Source organism: Onychostoma macrolepis, chromosome 16 (assembly GCF_012432095.1).
Source record: "Onychostoma macrolepis isolate SWU-2019 chromosome 16, ASM1243209v1, whole genome shotgun sequence".
NCBI lineage: Eukaryota > Metazoa > Chordata > Actinopteri > Cypriniformes > Cyprinidae > Onychostoma > Onychostoma macrolepis.
The window spans coordinates 17,554,814-17,573,763 of NC_081170.1; the positions used below are offsets into that span (position 1 = coordinate 17,554,814).

Here is an 18,950-nt window from a genome sequence, read left to right on the forward strand (position 1 = left end):
CAGAGTTTTTCAGGGACATTTCTCTTTTTCCACAATAAACGTCTTATACTGAAGGAGAAAGTGTCCCTCTGTCAACTTCACCAATGTCACAGTGAGCACAGACGCTTTCTTCCTTCAGAAGGCATGTTTGTCTCAGTCTCTTTTTTCTGCAGCTCGGCCGTGGTCACTGAGCCTCTTCTCCCTAAGAGGCTGTGAGCAGAAAGCCATTAAACCTCTCCAGAGCCTCGTAAGGGAGCGCTACAGAAATGAAAGATGGAGAGATAGAGAGGACGCTTGAGCTGCCACTCATTTTATACTGAAATGGGGAAATGACAGAGTTGCGGAAGGAAAGAAAGAAAGAGAGATGGGCTCAGAGGAGTTTTAGCTAGGAAAGAGAAATGGAAGGCTACGTGATTTATGCGGTAGGGAGAAAGAGAGTGTGAAACGTGTAAATGTTTAATTGTAGGGGCATGTTTGAAGATTACAGAATGCGGTGATGAGAAATGAGAATAGACTGCCCACCCACCGAGAGACTGCTCTCAGGATAGGTTGAGATAAATGGGTGTATTGATGGGAGGAATGAGAGATGGATCCAGATGCCGCTCTACGGTAACTGAACTCACAGTACACTGCGTCGTGCTGCTTGGTTATAAAGCCATTACCATCATGTTCATCCGACATTAATCACCAATTAAACACAGTCTGCATTTGTTGGAGGGGTGTGTTTATTATTCCTCAGCGCTCTGGCTGGCTCATCCTCGGCGTTTGTGCTTGTGTGTGTGTGTGTGTGTGTGTGTGTATGTGTGTGTGTGGGGTACTGTATGCCGAATCCTGTGAGGGCTGTAATTAAACGTGTCCTGTGGGATTACGGCGGGTGATGACGTAGACTTGTCTTCTAGCCAGGGTGGATGAGGGATGAGACGTTTCACAGGCGGTGGGCTCAGAACTGAAGCCTCAGGCTTTTTGCCCTACAGTTTCCATGTATCTCCTGCTGCTTTGGATCACCTCGCAGCTGTTTGTGTGTGTGTGTGTGTGTGTGTGTGTGTGTGTGTTAGGTAATCTCCTCCTTTCATGCTCTTTTGTCTCTGTCTGGCTGGTATTATCTACTAGGACTATCCTCTCTTCTCTATTCCTCTCTTCTTTGAAAAATATCAAGTACTGTATGTAAAGCTATATAGAAGATCTGTTTTCCAGTTAAAAATATTCAGACATTCTTAAAATGAGATAAATGCAATCACGAGTAGATTACTGCTTTTATAAAACCAAGACAGTAATGTTCAGTAAAAATAATTCAACATTTTATTGTATTTTAAATAATTCAAAACTTCTTGCTAACAAATGGGTGAAACCTAGTGTTTTGAAGGATAGTGGCAAGGACTGGTAAATATTCAAAATTACAGTTAATTAGTTCTTAAGGGCTGCACTCTGATCTTTAAAGAGAATCTTTTAATGTCATATAATAGTTCTGGTTCTAAATATGCCTGATAAGCTTTTTGGTATGTGAACTTTTTTTAAACACTTAATTACATTGTAGTTGGTGTCTAAATCATAAATGCATGATAGTCATTATTTTTTGCTCAAAAAAAGAGAAAAGAAAATTGCACAGGACACATTCTTTGTATGGGGAAAAATTGAAAGCTGTATTAAACTTTAGTTGTTTTGATGCTTGAAAACCCCTTATTTTCTTTGACCAATGTATGCATCTGTGTGTTTGTCCACAAAAAAAAAAAAAAAAACAAAAAACGAAAGGCTTTATGAGTGAGTAATTGAATAATTCTTTCTATTGATTCATTCCAAAACACTGATTCGTTTAGGAAAGAAACAAAAACGGCATACTTTGAGTAGGTACAAAGTAAAGTAATTACTTTGCAACCATTAAAAAGTACATTGTTTTAATGTGTGTAGTATGAATGTAATCCGGATGGATTGAAAATGTTGTGACATACTAGTGTCGAGTCTTCTCTGTGAGGATGGGTTAGTAATGTGTCCATTAGATGCATTGTTTATATATAATAAACAATCATTAATTCAACATACTCTCTGAAAACAAATCTTATCTTACAGAAATAATGCACATTTTAAATAACTTATTTGTTTTAAGGCTGTTTAACTTTTTTTTACCAGACAAAAATACTTATTAAGAAATGTTATTTCTCCCCCAAATCCTTTTATGTCTTTTTCATCTTTTTTATATGATCTAATTTCTATTCTCTTTTGTCCCTCGTGCCTCATTATTTGGAGAAGACGTGTTTTTCAAGCTTTTCTTTTAATGCCTTGTTCCTTCTTTGATAAATTCTTGATTGCTTCTTTAATATAATGTCTTATTTTGCCATCTTTTTTTCTAGACCACGTGACATCCAGTGGTCGCGAGTGAACGACACTCTTCCTGAGAGGGCGGAGAAAACGGGCAACATTCTTCATATGTCTCGCCTCAGCCAATCACACAACGGCACCTACCTCTGTCAGGCGCATAATAATTACGGCCGTGCAGCCGACCACTACACACTGTTGGTGTACGGTAAGAAAACGAACGTCCCCGGTCACATGACCCCTTCTAAGCTACTCAATCCACATTTTTGCATGTCAAAATATGTAGGCTTTCATTTGAAACCTGTTTTCACATCTCTCAGAATTACAAAACAATTCCATATGTATACGGATGAACACCTACACTTTCTTTTCCATTCGAGAACAGCGTGGGTTCTTTATAGCTACAGAGGTGGTTTACTGTGGCTTTGAATGCGACAAAGTAGTCTTGTTCTCGCACCATGGTGTGTGTTTTTTTTTTGTCCTCCCCCTCTCGCCCCAGCTCTGCCCCCTGTGGTTGTTCAGAGTATTGCATCTTCCAGCTGTGTCTGTAGACCCGCAGGATGTGTGATGTATTTTGAAAGAGTGCAAGAAATGAGATCCCCAGAGGTCTTCCTCCTTTCTTTCTTTTTTTCCTCCTCATTTTTTTGCATGGTAACGACAGCCATCAAATACGCACCTTAACGAGGCAGCTCGGAGAGCGCAGGTGGGTGGGAATGTCATCTTTCATCCCGCTTCCATCCTTCGCTCCCTCTCTCTTCCGCTCGTTCTATCCACGGTTCTGTGTAGGTGAGCCTCTTAGCTTTGAAACACCTCTGCACTTCAGAAAATGTCCCAGGAATCCCTTTCTCTGGCTGTTTATTCTTCCTTCCTTCCTTCCCCCTGCATTCTTTCCTCCCTCTTTTACTTCTTCCTTACTTTCTTACTTTATGCATTCCATCTTTCCTTACCTCCTCCTTTCTTCCCCCTTTATTTGTTCCCTCTTTCCCTCCATTAATCCATCCTTCCGTTCTTCCTTAGTTTCTTTTTTCTTCCTTTGTTTCTTCCTCCACTTTGTTCCTTCTTTTCATCTAGTCTTCCAATTTTTCATTAATTTATTTTTCTTCTTCCCTCCATCTTTCCTTTGTTCCTTCCTTTTTCTCAATTCATTCTATTTTTTCTACCTTTCCTTCCTTCCTTCCTGTTCTTACCTTCCTTAATCGTTCTTTCTTTCTTTCTTTGTACATCCTTTCTTTTTTACCTTCATTCCTTTAGTCCTTTCTTTGTTTTCATCCTTTTCGCTTTTCCTTCCTTCCTGCCTACATTTCATCCTTCCCTCTTTCAGTCATTACTTTCTTTGTTCCACCCCTTCTTTCCCCTTTTTATCCCTTCTTCCATTTTTTTCCTTTCCTTTCCTTCATATTCATATTCCTTTAGTTACATCCTTTTCTCCATTCCCTCCTCCCTCTCTTCTTTCCTGCCTTTTCCACCCCTTCTATGTTACTTTCTTTCTATCCTTCCTTAATTCCTTCCTGCCTTCCCTATATCCAGTCTTCGTTCCTTCATTCCTTTCTTCCTTCCTTTTTCTTTCTTTAGTTGCTCTCCTACTCAGAACACAGACCTTCCCATTTAATGCGTTTGTGTGGGAGTAAATGAACAAGATTTGGTGTTAACTCTCCAGAGGTATCAGTGTATTTAGGCTTCATCTGCTGGAAATCCCATGCTCAGTGCAACTAAAAAGAGAGTAATGGCTGACTGCTGAAGGCTGATCGAGGATGAGGGAGAACCATCGAGATGATGAGTCAGCAGTCACAGTGACACGAGAGGGTGGAGGAACGCTGATCTCAATATCTTGCTGCTTCGCACTGACAAACTTTTTCTCACTGATTTATTTTATGTCTAAAGTGACCATGAAGTGCAAAATGAGGAGCAACCAGCCAATACGAGTAGAATGATGATTATAAACTGGAGGAGGGTGAGAGAAAGACTAAATGAGTCAGGGCGATACAGATAGGGAAATGAGGAAGGCAAAAGGACAGAGGAGGAGGAGACTTTGTTTTTCAGAAATTTCGCTATTTACGCTGATTGATATGCAAGTGTGTATTTACCACATGGCTCAACAGGTACGCCTGTCTGTGCTGCGTTATCTCTGTCTGTCTGGAAACTTTTACATTTGCATATATATTCGGTACACACTTCTTTACCAATCCCGCTTAAGAAGCATTTTAATGTTCTACTGCTTTTTATATTTATTTAAATATATCTGTGTGGGTTCAGGCTTTGCCTACACAAAAACTGCTAAACCTGAAATCACCTACATTGTAGGCAGCAGCCAAAAATCTCTGAGGAAAATGTCTTAAACTTGCTAAATAATGCTTTATTGAAAACACACCAATGTAAAAGGTGTCTCAGTGCTAGATTGAAGATTAGAAGGTAGAAATCTCCATTAGCTATTGTATAAAGCAAAGCAAATGTGAATATGTGTGCGTGTGCTCCTCGTCTCCACATATTCAGCTTGTCCAGTGGTCAAAAGACAGTCCCCTGGAGACATGCTTATGTAAAACAGCAGCAGTACTTACCCATGATGGACCTCGCTGCCGATAAAAACCATTACAATCGAACGACCTTAGAGAGCCACTGAGATTGAAATGAGTGAAAGGATGGATGGAGAAAGAGATGGAAGGAGAGCCATCGTTGCTCGCAGGAGAGAGAAAAAGATGTAGCACAGTAATGAGCTGTGGCTCTAATTGGAAGAAACAACATGGGCACTTAATTAATGAAGTGAAACTCAGGAAAAGGAGAAGAAAGCGTGAGCAAGAGGGGATATAGTAATTGAAAATGTCATATTTTACCATTGGATGGTCATGACGGGAATATTAAGCGTGGCGAATCGAGAAGTGTGTCGAGTTGACGACAGAGACTTGGCCTTTGAGCTGAGAGGGGAGAGGTGAAAGACTGTGGGATTTACAGACTCCGTATACGGAGGATTAGAACAACTTGAAGATCTGCCACTCTCTCTTTCTTTGGTGCTATAATGTGGCACAAAACCCAGAGTCCCAAAAACGCAGAGAACAACATTTGCTGACGTGACTCACCCAAACATCTGTGTGATGAAATGTTTATCAGCTTCCAGCCTGAGCCATAATGATGTGCAGGAAGCAGGAAAGAAGAAACGCCTTTTAAATGATTGGTTTTGGGAAAAGTGCAGGAAAAACAGAGAAATGTAATGAATGAGAGAATGGGAGCATTGAAAAGAGAGGAGAAAGGAAAGAGGGACAGGAAATGTAATGAGAAAAAAGGATCTGAATGACAGAATAGGGCAAGCAAAAACAAAATTCGGTCATTATTTACTTACCCACATGTCATTCCAAACCTGTATGGGTTTCTTTCTTCTGTAGAGCACAAAAGGAAAGATTTTGACTGCTGCTTTCTATGCAATTACAATAAATTGGGAACTGTAGCTTTCAAGCTTAAAAAGATCCAAAAGATACATAAAATAACTTAAAAGTCATCCACATGATTTGTGTACTATACTCCAAGTCTTCTAAAGTGATATACTGTTATTATGTGAGAAACCGACCAAACCAGATGCATTATTCACAATTTTTTGACGTTTCTTAATTTTTTCCTGTTGTGATAATGCGACAAGCAGCCATTTTGATTTGTGAATGAATTATTTTTTCATCTGTTTATCCTTTCAGTGAATCCATTGTACTTCACAAAATTGTCTAACTGATTTTGTTTTCCAAATTGATTCAAGTTTTCAAGTTCCACTCACTAACTCAATGATCCGGTCACAGTAGTTCACAGTGATATTAATTAGTACCCCGTGTAAATTTTGGTTAGTTTCTTACACAAATCAATAGTAAGACTACAGTAGTCTTGCAACTAGTTGTATGGTCAATATTCATGAAATTCTTATGGTGCTTTGTTTATGGTCTGAAGAATGTCTCTATTTATGTTGGATTGGAAGGTTTGGAACGACTTAAGGGTGAGTAAATGATGACAGAATTCACATTTTTTGGATCAACTGTCCATTTAAGAGTAATTTTTAAAAGAATTATCCCTTTAAGAATTGTTTATGAGGAAACTGTACCTTTAAATATCTGAACTGTTATGTTCAAAATATGAAATCTTTTGTTACAGAGAAAGAGAAGAGGAATGAGAGGGATAATTAGCAGCCCTCCTCTTTCTGAAGAGTCATGATAGTCTTGGGATATTGATCTGCGTCCGGTTATTGATCGGTCCGGTACCAAGCTGTTAATCCCTCGGAGTGTTGAAGCCCACACACATACGAAACCAAAAACTGTGGTGCTGCTCTTTGTTGCATAAAAAGCTAGTAGACCCATATGCAGATGAAGGAGAGAGTAGCTGCGAGACTGCAATAGGAACGAGATGGTGCGGGAAAGAGCGATGAGGCTAGTGCTTATATTAGAGGTGTGGAGGATGGTGAGCAGAGCCGTAAGATTGATGATCTTTGGGACGGAGGGATTGAAGATTACAGTGAGAGAGAGCTGAGCCCAGGGTGCACGGTAACTGCAGTATTTTGCAGTGGTGAGAGATGAAAGGGTGGAACAGGAAGCTGCTGCACCCTGCTGGCTGGAGATGTTACCCGCAAAGAGACCCTTGCCCCCGGCAGAGGGGTGTGATTCATGAACATCACGGTTTATCTCTTGCTCACACACTCGTACACTCACTCACACACTGATAGGCCTCATTTTGCATGTGTTTTCCCCTGCATGTGCTTGTATGTAGCTACAGTAGTTCGTAAATAACCCTGTTGTAAATCCATTCCCTTGTAGTGTCTGTCCCTTCCAAATCTCATCCTGCCATCGCTCACCCCACCCTTCCATCCTCCAGCTTTACAAAGGAATACCAAGGTAACCCTTCTTCCATCACCTCACCTTACCTCATCTCCATTGCATTATTCACTTCCCTTTTACCTCCCTTTTATCCCCTGGGTTGCACAAAGTTAGTTTTTTGCGCCAAAAATAGTCATACTTTAGTTTTGCATGACTACATTTAAATTTCTTTCTTTCCCTTAGAATAATTTAGGCTGTTTCTGTTATTTTAGCTGTAGGGATTATGTAACCGACCTCTGTTGTGATTGGCTAACCTCTTCATTTGTGTAACGAGTGACAGTTTTATTACAGTGCTTGCACAACGAGTACTGTATTAATATTTATTTTTTCGTCTTCTCATTCTTCTACACAAAGTTCTGCTTGCTTCATTTGTTTTGCAAATTATTTTCTTCATGCCTTTTCACTGGATGTGACAAACTGATAGTCATTCATTTCCAAAGGAGAGTCGCACAGCGGCTGTGTGGAGTTACGCTTCTCTGTGAATGCAGGATAATTGGTTCTGGTTGATAATATATGACTGACCATATGATAAGGAATATCATATTCAATGGAATGAGATATTCCATTGAAAACTTATCAGTAATTTTTGAGACTTCATCCAAAACACCCACGACTTAGAATGGACGATAATTTTGTTAAACACTATAGCCTTGGAAAACCCATATGTTGACAGCGCTTAAATACATTCAGTGGTTCAAGCAACTTTTATTGAAAATCTATAATGTCTGGTTTCTTTGTTGTTGTGAATTGCTGTCAGCCCTTCATATAATTTGTTATATGACAACCCAGACATTCTGCTTGGAGCATTTTGATGTCCTCAGAATTATGCGTTTCTATTTCAACTCTAATGGCAACATGAATCTATGTAAATTAAGTAATCAATAAACAAAACAAGAAACAGTTATATGCAACTGCCTTATTAATAGACTTTTAAAGTTTATTTAGATTATTTAGCAGCACAGTTGGTATTAGTTGTCTAACTCTGAGCTACATTAAATTGTATTGTGTCTTTCATTTATTTTCAGATTAATCTTGCATTAAGACGTTTACAATAGTCAGTTATTGGAATTTATGAACTGAAATATTACGAGATAACTACTTCACCACTAATTGACTGCCATTTTGAATGTTTCTGTGTGACGCTGCATGAAAGGTACAAGTTGGAGCTTTCAGAATTAAGAATTTACAAGTCCTAATTACAAGTAATATGAGGATGTGAATTTTTTTACAGTACAAGTCAGAATCTCATAATTATGGTAATTCTGACAACATGGCATGAACACATCTTTATGTTGATCAAATGTTCAGCATTCTAAATGTAACTGATTTATTCACTCATTGTAATACGCTATACAGACAAAAGTATTGTGAAATGATGAACAGGTTTCCATGAGTACAAATCTTAATGTTTAAGCATATAATGATATTCTAGGGAATTGTGTGCTTCTAACTTGACTGAACTTGACGGGTCTGCAGAAAGCCAAGTCCTAATCCCACCCGAACACCTCTGGTGTGACTTTAAATGCAGACCTCGAGCCAAAAACTCATCAGCAAACACCCAATGACTTGTACATACTGTACACTATTTGGACAGAAGTATTGGGACTACCCCTTCTTTAGAACAGAAAAAGGCACTTCCAAAATTGTGGCAACAAAGATGGAAACATAATTCATGTATTTAAAAATTGCATTTCCATCTCTGTTGCAACAGTTTTGGAAGTGTCTAAGTCATTTGGAAGTCATTGGTGTTTGGTAAAGAGTTTTTGGCTCAAGATCTGCATTTAAAGTCACACCAGAGGTGTTCAGCTTGGATTAGGACTTGGCTTTCTGCAGACCAGTCAAGTTCTTCCACACTGACTCAATCAATCATTTCTTTTTGAACCTTGCCTTATACACAGAGGCATTGTCATGTTAGAATAGAAAAGGGTCCTGTCCAAACTGTTGCTTTAAAATTAGAAGCACACATTTCTTTAGAATATCATTATATGCTTCAACATTAAGATTTGAACACAAATAAAAAGTGTTTTAAAAAACTACTAACATGCCAGATATGCAAGACTGATGGTTAAATGGAGAAGTTAAGATAAAAAGTTTTGAGTAATTAATAATCAACATTTAACGTGATGTTATGTTATGTTTCATCTGCAATGACATTTTAAATATCAGTTTGGCCATAAACTTTATAAACATTCATAAACATTATGCAAAAACATGAACATGAGGGAGAGTTCTCTGCTTGAAAGTTCTACGAATGGAAGATCAATGTGCAACTTTTTTTGTCCCATACGGTAAGGAATTAAATTAAATGAAATGCAGACGATGTTACCTGACAAGATGATTGACAGGCCAGTTTATGCTGACAGGATGCATATAACTATGTGACAGATTGGTCTTTAAAAACACAATTTTATAACGTGATAGTATGTTCCAAAAACATATATGTTTCCTTCACAAAATGAGTACATACATTTAGGGCACAGTAGGTATGCAGCTTTGGGTTTATTTTTTATTCTTTTACATGCATTTAAAAAAATATTTGCATTCTACTTTGTGATTGGTCTGTTCCTTCTGTAAGTGTCTTCAAGCTACAAAGACAAGACATTAGGCTTACTTATCCATCTGTATTTCATATTACTGTCAATTTCTGTCTTTTTTTCTCTCTGTCTTTGGTTTCACAGCTTTTTCTAACCATTTTACCTTAAATATTAACATTACTGTTTGCTGGCTTGCAAGCACTGTTATTTCCTTAAGGAAATGCAAATCCAGTTTTTTAATTGTCTTTCACCTCATTCTCCACCTCAACATATGCAAATTCCTCCTTGACGGCTCTGCTCCAATGCTTGCTTTGAAACCAGCTCGGTTCCATATGTTTTCTCCTGCTAAAACGCCTAGCTTCTCATCTTCTCATTCATGTTTTGTGCTCATTAATGTTCCTTGAGATGCATGTGCGCACTATCCTATTGTCTTCCAAGTGCCCTTGTCATCTGAAGCACTAGCAATGCTCTCCAGAGGATCTACTCAGCTGCTGCGCCTTGTTTTTCGTTCAAATTTAAGGGCCTGAGAACACATGCTGAAAGAGAGAGCAAAAAAAAAAAAAAGACACAATGACCCCTTAAAAGAGGCCTGGCTCTACACGGCATCGCTTGTCATTCATGATGTTGTGGGATGTGAGGTCAGGTCAGACGGGAAGCCCTTGATCCTCCCACCTGACAGAACTACTAAGAGACTTCACTGTACTGCAAGACACCAGCATCACGCAACACTGCACAAACCTCACACAGCAGCTCCAACACACTGACCTGCAGAAGATATCAGATGCATTTTCTAACATTTCCATTTCATGCAGCTCAAAGTGCACAGTCATTGAGTCTATGAGGCTTTTTTGCTGGCTCAAGATCTTTCATACTTTCTCTCACATACACTTTTTTTCTCGTTTCTTGCTCTTCCTTTTTCTGACTGGCATTGTTTGCTGTCTTCAGTATCCAGCAAGAATTGAAGGGATAAAGACTGTGTTTTCCAGAACACACTAGAAGAGAAAGACAATTGCAAGTAGAAGCGAGAGACGCTCTTTAATGTCACTTCCTCAGCACCGGGTGGCTGGTTCCCTGAAAAGTGTGCGCGAGGCAGGGAGCAACGTTAATTTTTCATTGTCTCTGAAACGGACTCTTAATAAAATGTTACTCGACAGCCTGTTCAAAGGCGACCTCCCTCTCTCCAGCTCTCCCGCTGTTTCTGAAGCATTTGCGGTGAAGGTGAAGTGTGTAATTTTTTTGATGTTTAAATACTTTCTCTTATCCAAGCTTAATGTGCAGAGACAACTGTAAGTAAAGCCATTTGTAGGTTTATTTCCCTCGAAAAATGTAAACACTGGGGCTCTGTGGTGAAACCATTGTTTTGTTTGTTTGAAAATCTCGACCACATGGCAACATCAGCTCAACCAATGGTGTGAGCTTGGGGGCGGGGTTATCAGTTTGGCTTACCAATAGAAGACGGGGATTGTTTTTGAAAGCAAACATTATTACACACTTTACCTTTAATTTAATATTAAAAATAAATAAATAAAAAAAAACATTGTTTACTTTGGTGGTTCCAGATCCATATGCTGTTCTGCGAAACATAAATGTTTGAAGAATTCTCACACAGCTCTTTTCTATATAATGAGGGTTCATAGTGAACATGTCTGTTAAAGGGTTAATAGTTTTGTTCCACAGAATTAAAGTCATATAGGTTTGGAACTAAGTGAGGGTGAGAGAACGAGGACAGAATTTTTCTCTTTAAGATTTGGTTGTTTCTCTTCCCTAGTGAAAAATAAATATACTAAAATGTATTTGAAATACATTTATTTCATGATAAGTATAATACAAATACCTTTACATATTTATGTGCGTAATAAAAATACTCTGCAATTGTACTTTTGGTATACTAAACTGGTATACTTAAAAGTCTGCTAAACTGGAACAACCAATTTTGTATCTAATGCACTTTAATTGTGTGGAAGTAGTGAAGTTCAGCTAAAGATATACTGAAGTATATTTGGTTGTGCTAAAGTGGAACTACTGCAAGTATACTTGAGATACACTTTAAATGTCTTGCATTTAAAGGCTGATATTATTCAAAGATCATGCAATCCTCATCAATAGTGACATTAAAACACATTTTAGGCTTAATATTAGGAAATATGCATTATGCACAAGTAGTACTCCAAATACTGTTTAATTATCATTTTCAATTTGCTATCACTATCACAAGTAATATGTTAAAGGGTTAGTTCACCCCAAAATTAAAATTCTGTCATTAATTACCCACCCTCATGTCGTTCCAAACCCGTAAGACCTTCGTTCATCTTCGGAACACAAGTTATGATGTTTTTGATGAAATCGGAGAGCTCTCTGACCCTCACATAGACAGCAATGCAACTGAAATGTTCCCAGGTCCAGAAACGTAGTAAATACATCGGTAAAACAGTCCATGTGACATCAGTGGCTCAACTTCAGTTTTGCGACTCCACGAGAATACTTTTTTTTGCGCAAAGAAAACAAAAATAACAATTTACTCAACCATTCTTCTCCCCCGAGTTATGTCGTCCGCCATTTTAGAGAGTATCACAATGCACACGTACGCTTTACCATAAGCGTAAACAACGCTTATTACGCAGATTACGTTCATGCGCACGCTTTCCCCCTGAAGGTAAACAACGCTGATTAAGTCAAATACATTCTTAGGTACTCTCTAAAATGGCAGACGACGTAACTCGGAGGAGAAGAATGGTTGAGTAAATTGTTATTTTTGTTTTCTTTGCACAAAAGCATCGCAAAACTGAAGTTGAGCTACTGATGCCACATGGACTGTTTTACCGATGTATTTACTACGTTTCTGGACCTGGGAACATTTCAGTCTATGTGAGGGTCAGAGAGCTCTCCGATTTCATCAAAAACATCATAACTTGTGTTCCGAAGATGAACGAAGGTCTTACGGGTTTGGAACGACATGAGGGTGAGTAATTAATGACAGAATTTTCATTTTGGGGTGAACTAACCCTTTAAAAGATACTACCTAACTAAGTAACTACTTTAACTACTTAGTATGAAATAGGGTTGCAAAAAGGTGGAATATTTCCAGTAAATTTCGGAAATATTCCAGAAATTTTGGAAACTTTCCAGGATTTTTTGGAATATTTCAGGGATTTTTGGAAAGTTTACGGAAATTTACCGGAAATTTTCCACCCCTTTGCAACCCTAGTATGAAATAAATGCATTTTAAACATATTACTTTTTTACTAGGGTTGTTTTTCAGGCATTCATGAAAATTTTTCTTATTGGTGTTGACTTTTGCCCTGCAATCAAACACACAGCACTTTCCTTCCTCACTCTTTCTTGAAATTGTTCTCATTTTGTATGTCACTTTCTCTCTTCTGCTCTCTCTATCCAGGTGTCTCTCTATTTCTTTCATTCACTCTGTCTCCATCTCTCCTATTTTGATTTTCTACCCACCGCTGTGTGGTGTAAACAGGTTGTTAAATATTTAAGGATGCTGTCCAGCCTCATGTGTTGATGATTCTGAGTGTCTGTCTGCCTCTCACTGTTTCCTATCTGTCAGTTTAGGTAACACTTCACTGTAAACTTCACACACAGACTCCGATGGCATCTTTCCTCTGCAGTCCTCGTCTCTTTTAACTAATAAAATGCAAGCATTAAAATAACAGGGTGCTTTAATGAGGTTTCTGCATTTTCACAAGTCACTTTGACTTGTTTGTAGTTAAAAGGCTAAAGCTAAAACCTTTTTGTGTGTTTGTGTGTGTCTCAGACCCTGGGGCAGTGGTGGAAACCCACAGTGCCGTTCCGTATGCAGTGATCGGGGGCATCCTGGCTCTGCTGGTCTTCACTGTCATCTGCGTGCTCATCGTCACCATCTGGTGCTCCGTCCGACAGAAAGGTGACCTCCTCTCTCCACAAACACTTAACCTGTGGCGACACACTGACATGCGGCACCTCACCTTCTGAGGAGAGGGAGGAAGTAACAAATATCCAAGCGGTAGAGAGAGTGTCAGGGGAAGATAAAGGCTGGTTCACACTGCACCAGCATCAACCAGGTTCAATCACTCATCCAGTTTGTTGGTGTTTGGTGCAGTGAGAGCCAGTATGAACAAGAATTGAAAAAAGGAGTGTTATTGGGTTGGACTGTACAAAATACTACATGATGGTAGAAATATTACTCTGTAGAGATTTTTACTGTTTATACTGCAGTGAGCAAACAGGGTGCGTAATGTACATTGAGTATTGTGAAAATACAGAGCGAGATGTGAGGATGAATACAGGGTGTATATAAGCAAGAAATGCAAAGCAGAGTTTGTGTGTTTCAACAGGTGTTTAGTATATTCACTATTTTTCAAGAGTATTTTGAATATGATTTAGTTTGATTTTTTGAATATTACACTGAACAAAATTATAAACTCAACACTTTTGTTAACACCATTTTTCATGAGCTGAACTATGTACACAAAAGGCCTATTTCTCTCAAATACTGTTCACAAATCTGTCTAAATCTGTGTTAGTGAGCACTTCTCCTTTGCCGAGATACTCCATCCACCTCACAGGTGTGGCATATCAAGATGCTGATTAGACAGCATGATTATTGCACAGGTGTGCCTTAGGCTGGCCACAATAAAAGACCACTCTAAAATGTGCAGTTTTACTGTATTGGGGGGGTCCGAAAACCAGTCAGTATCTGGTGTGACCACCATTTGCCTCACGCAGTGCAACACATCTCCTTCGCATAGAGTTGATCAGGTTGTTGATTGTGGCCTGTGGAATGTTGGTCCACTCCTCTTCAATGGCTGTGCGAAGTTGCTGGATATTGATACTGGAACACGCTGTCGTATACGCCGATCCAGAGCATCCCAAACATGCTCAATGGGTGACATGTCCAGTAAGTATGCTGGCCATGCAAGAACTGGGATGATTTCAGGAATTGTGTACAGATCCTTGCAACATGGGGCCGTGCATTATCATGCAGCAACATGAGGGGATGGTCGTGGATGAATGGCACTAAAATGGGCCTCAGGACTGCACGCTCCCTCAAAACTTGCGACATCTGTGGCATTGTGCTGTGTGATAAAACTGCACATTTTAGAGTGGCCTTTTATTGTGGCCAGCCTAAGGCACACCTGTGCAATAATCATGCTGTCTAATCCGCATCTTGATATGCCACACCTGTGAGGTGGATGGAGTATCTCGGCAAAGGAGAAGTGCTCCCTAACACAGATTTAGACAGATTTGTGAACAATATTTGAGAGAAATAGGCCTTTTGTGTACATAGAAAAAGTCTTAGATCTTTGAGTTCAGCTCATGAAAAATGATGGCAAAAACAAAAGTGTTGCGTTTATAATTTTGTTCAGTGTAGTTACAAGCACTACCAATCAAATAATTTTTATTTTTATTTTTTTTTTAAAGAAATTAATTCTTTTAATTCAGCAAGGACACATTAATTTGATCAAAAGTGACAGTAAAGACATTTATAATATTATAAAAGTTTTCTATATCTAATAAATGCTCTTTCTTAAGCAGCACAACTGTTTTCAGCATAGATAACAAGGTGCAAATCAGCCAATTAGAATGATTTCTGAAGGAACATGTGACACTGAATACTGGAGTAATAGCTGCTGAAAATTCTACTTTGCCATCACAGGAATAAATATTTTTAAATGCATTAAAAAAGGGAGCAGTTATTTTAAATTGTGATAATATTTCACAATATTACTGTTTTTAGTGTATTTTAGATAAAATAAATGCAACCTTGGTGCAAATGTTACAACCACAAACTTTTGAGCAGTAGTGTTTTAGTTATAATGTTACTTTTACTATTTTTACTGTTACTTTGTTTCTGAATAGCATTTAATCTTTTGGATTCTTTTGGAAATTGTCTCTTGGTTAGAGATAAAGAGATCAAAACTGGTCAAATGTAGTCTGAAATGTAGGTTACTTGTATTATCTTTTTGGTTATGGAACTGTTGTATTAAACCAATATCGCACTAGTGATCCTGCTGGAGATTTTGATCATGCCGCCCACCCCTAAGGTGATGTAACGGATGAATAAAAAATCAGGAGGAGAGAATAGTTGGTGTAGGTGTTTTCTTCTCTTTTTTTTTGGTTCCTGAGGGCACATATATTTGTGTAAATGTGTTCAGATGAGAAAAGAAAGGAAAGAAAGTCTTCAGAGGACCGTGCCAGACCTGTGATATAGAGATGTAGCCCAGGGAAATGTGAGCACGGCCCTCATGTTTAATTGCCTTTTTCCGTCAACCGTATCGTGGCGCATCTATAAAGAAAACTTAATTACCTCGGCCCTGAACTCTTTAAGAACTTCTGGCCATCTCTGTGTGTCACCGTTTCCAATAAAGATCACGGCACCCACAAATTGGGGCGGAGACAGAGGGCGGGGAGGAACCCAAGCTCACCTGCCAGTCAAAGTCACATGCAGTTAGTTCACCCATCGGTGCAGAGACAGAGAGCATTAGGGTTGATCCTGTCTAACCTTGGGGTGGCTGGAAAGGCAGAATGGAAGTGATTAATCTTAGGGCAGAGGAAGAGGTACATTACAGCTCTGATGCATGCGCCGGTCCACAACATCACTGTTTTTAATGGCCCCATCAGCCTCTGCCGTACACTTGCATTTTAGGAAAGCAAAATTGCACGTACATAAGATCGATTTTTTTAATTAAGCTGTGTCGTGCCGGTGCCACAGAGTCACTTCTGCCCGAGTTATTTCAGTTATTTTTCTCCCAGCCACAGAAGCAAAACCATTGTGTCATATAATGATGTGAATAAAAAGGTCGCACGGCACCAAATTGCTGACTGTGCAGTAAAATGTCAGAGGTGATTATTCCTAATGAATTTAGTGAATAATTAAAAGTTGATCTGCATAAGTTCCCCCCAATTACAGTAGATGACTTTTGCTGGCCCTGCAAAAGAAGCTGTAACTGGCAGAAATGTGATGATGAATGTTTAGATGTGTGCGATCTAATAAAACAGCATGAATCCCCAGGGGACAGTTTAGTTTGAGACATACTGATTGAGGATACTCGGTAGGTGAAGACACAAGAGGGAACGTGCAAAAGTTATACTGACTGTTATGTATACAAATGAGAATACTTTAGAAGATTAAAAAATAATAATAATATGGAGGGGCACCAGGGCTAGGTGTCGTGGGGCAGTGTTGTTATAGTTAATTGTTTTGTTAATTGAAATAAAGCTGAAAATAAAATAAAATATAAATATTAGATGAAAACTAAAAAATACATATCAAAAATGAGAACTAAAATAAAATACATTTTGTACTAAAAATACATATATAAAAATAAAAAATAGTGCAATTAATATGAACATAGATCACACTAATACATATTTAGTCAATTATATAATGATGGGTGATTTGAACTAAAAGGCTAAACCAGGACAGAGGTGTTTTTCAGGTAGGGGCAGCTTACCACATTTTTTTATTGGGTTTGTCACATGTTTCAAAAGTTAATAATTAAATATAAACTTGCCCCAGTCTCCTAATGGATGCAAATCAAAGCAGGAAGAGACAATAGTTAAGACAACATTAATTAAGTCCTGTTTTAATAGAAAATATATCTAATTGCACTCAATGATTCCTGCAATGAAGCATGAACCTAATTCTGATAAAATTGTCTTTCTTTCTCTCAAGGTTCATATTTGACTCACGAGGCCAGTGGGTTGGATGAACACGGTGAGGTTCAGGAGGCGTTTCTCAACGGTAATGATGCCAGCCAGGGCAAGAAGGAGTACCTACTGTAGCGCCGCCCCAGTGGAGCTCTTCAGAAACACTGGACCGCTGCAGAGTGCACACCGCAACACACACTGTTCCCAAACAGACCAACACACCACCACTATGACAACCAGAGGGAATCACAATCGTGCCATATGAAGATGGAGTGGGAAGGAGAGGACGGAGACAATAATGGAGCAGGGTGGAGAGAGCTGAGAGGAGAGGATAATTATTATGATTGAAAGAGACCATCACACACACTCTTTCTGTTTTTACTTGCGAGTACGATAGACAACTAGCCATAATTGTAGGACCAGGAGAGAAAAGTGTCCATTCAAAACAGGCCGATCCATAACCGGGTGAAACGGCATCGCTGTGGGAAGCCGCAAAGGGCTTATGAGCTATTGAATGTCCCAACGTGAGCAAATTGAAATTCCCTGCATTTGCCAAAGCGTTCGGCCTCAGAGACTGAGCTGGTAGACAATAAATCCACCAATGACAGCGCTGAGAGCTCAGAGCCGTCCTCATAAAGTATTCATCTGCGCTTTTCATCCGGCGACTCCATTATCTGCTCACGTTGGCCAAAACCTGTTGACTTTTGAAGAAAAGTTCCTCTCGTTTTGATCCTCTCTCGGTGACTCTCCGTTTCCCGCTCTCTGATGCTCCTTCCTCTCCCTCCGCTATCTCTCCGCTATTGTTTGTTAATAATTAAGGGATTAGACATGTTCTCTTTTGTGAGAAGAATGAATTGGAGCGGACCGCTCACTCTGACGCTGTAAAAGGGGGCTTAATTATCGTCATTGGAAACGTGAAACTGTGAGGAGCTCGACTTGGGTGAGAAAAAACAGGAAGGAGTTTGTAGAGAACATGTCAGAAATTTCAATATTTTCGTTTTTTTTCCGATTGCTCAACACGAAAACGCTTACACAATGAAACATATCTCTAAAGTCATTATTTGTATGAAAAAGTCTACAAAGTAAGTTAAATGACTCTTTTAAGAAAAAAAAAAAAACACATTTACTTTTGCGCGCATTACCCAACGATGCTATCGTACTAACACAGAATATTAGCTTAGAGGTGCAAAACTGAACAAACTACTGTTACGTCATCTTTAAAAGAAAATTCAAAATTCAAAAAAATATATATTTCGTTTGTCTTTAAAAGATATCAGAGGTCTTAATTGTTTTTATTAATTATTATTTGGACTATTATGATCGTTGTTATTGTTATTATTATTATTCTTACTGTTATTATAATTGTAAATGTTATAAATTGTATACTTCCCATGCTTTAGTTTTACCAGTAGAAACAGCCGTGTACCCACTTTTCTCTCTCCTCTTTCATTCTCTTCTGTCCTTCTTGATCCTCTTTGTGTCCGTCTCCTCTTCGTCTTTCACTTCCTGTTTATTTTGTAGTCTTTGCGTCGCTGTTGATATAGCTAACTGTACATCTTTATAGGGGAAAGATACCAAGCACGACAAAATAAAAAATACTTAAAAGAATCTCGCGTCAAAGACTGATTTTCTGACTTCGAGAAGC

At 38.8% G+C, this 18,950-nt stretch overlaps 1 protein-coding gene across 5 annotated transcripts in view; it reads left to right on the top strand.

Moving 5' to 3' along the window:
• cadm4 (cell adhesion molecule 4) overlaps nucleotides 1-18,913 on the top strand; it is a 132,221-nt gene extending 113,308 nt beyond the window's left edge. For 4 of the 5 annotated variants that reach the window (XM_058746026.1, XM_058746027.1, XM_058746028.1 and 1 more), the window contains exons 6-9: nucleotides 2,325-2,497; nucleotides 7,068-7,145; nucleotides 13,431-13,559; nucleotides 17,331-18,913. In XM_058746026.1, the coding sequence (XP_058602009.1) occupies nucleotides 2,325-2,497; nucleotides 7,068-7,145; nucleotides 13,431-13,559; nucleotides 17,331-17,440 (490 nt within the window). In that variant the 3' untranslated portion in view covers nucleotides 17,441-18,913. The remainder of the gene's footprint in view (nucleotides 1-2,324; nucleotides 2,498-7,067; nucleotides 7,146-13,430; nucleotides 13,560-17,330) is intronic. The other variant, XM_058746029.1, reaches the window with a different exon arrangement.
• The last annotated feature ends 37 nt before the right edge of the window (nucleotides 18,914-18,950 follow it).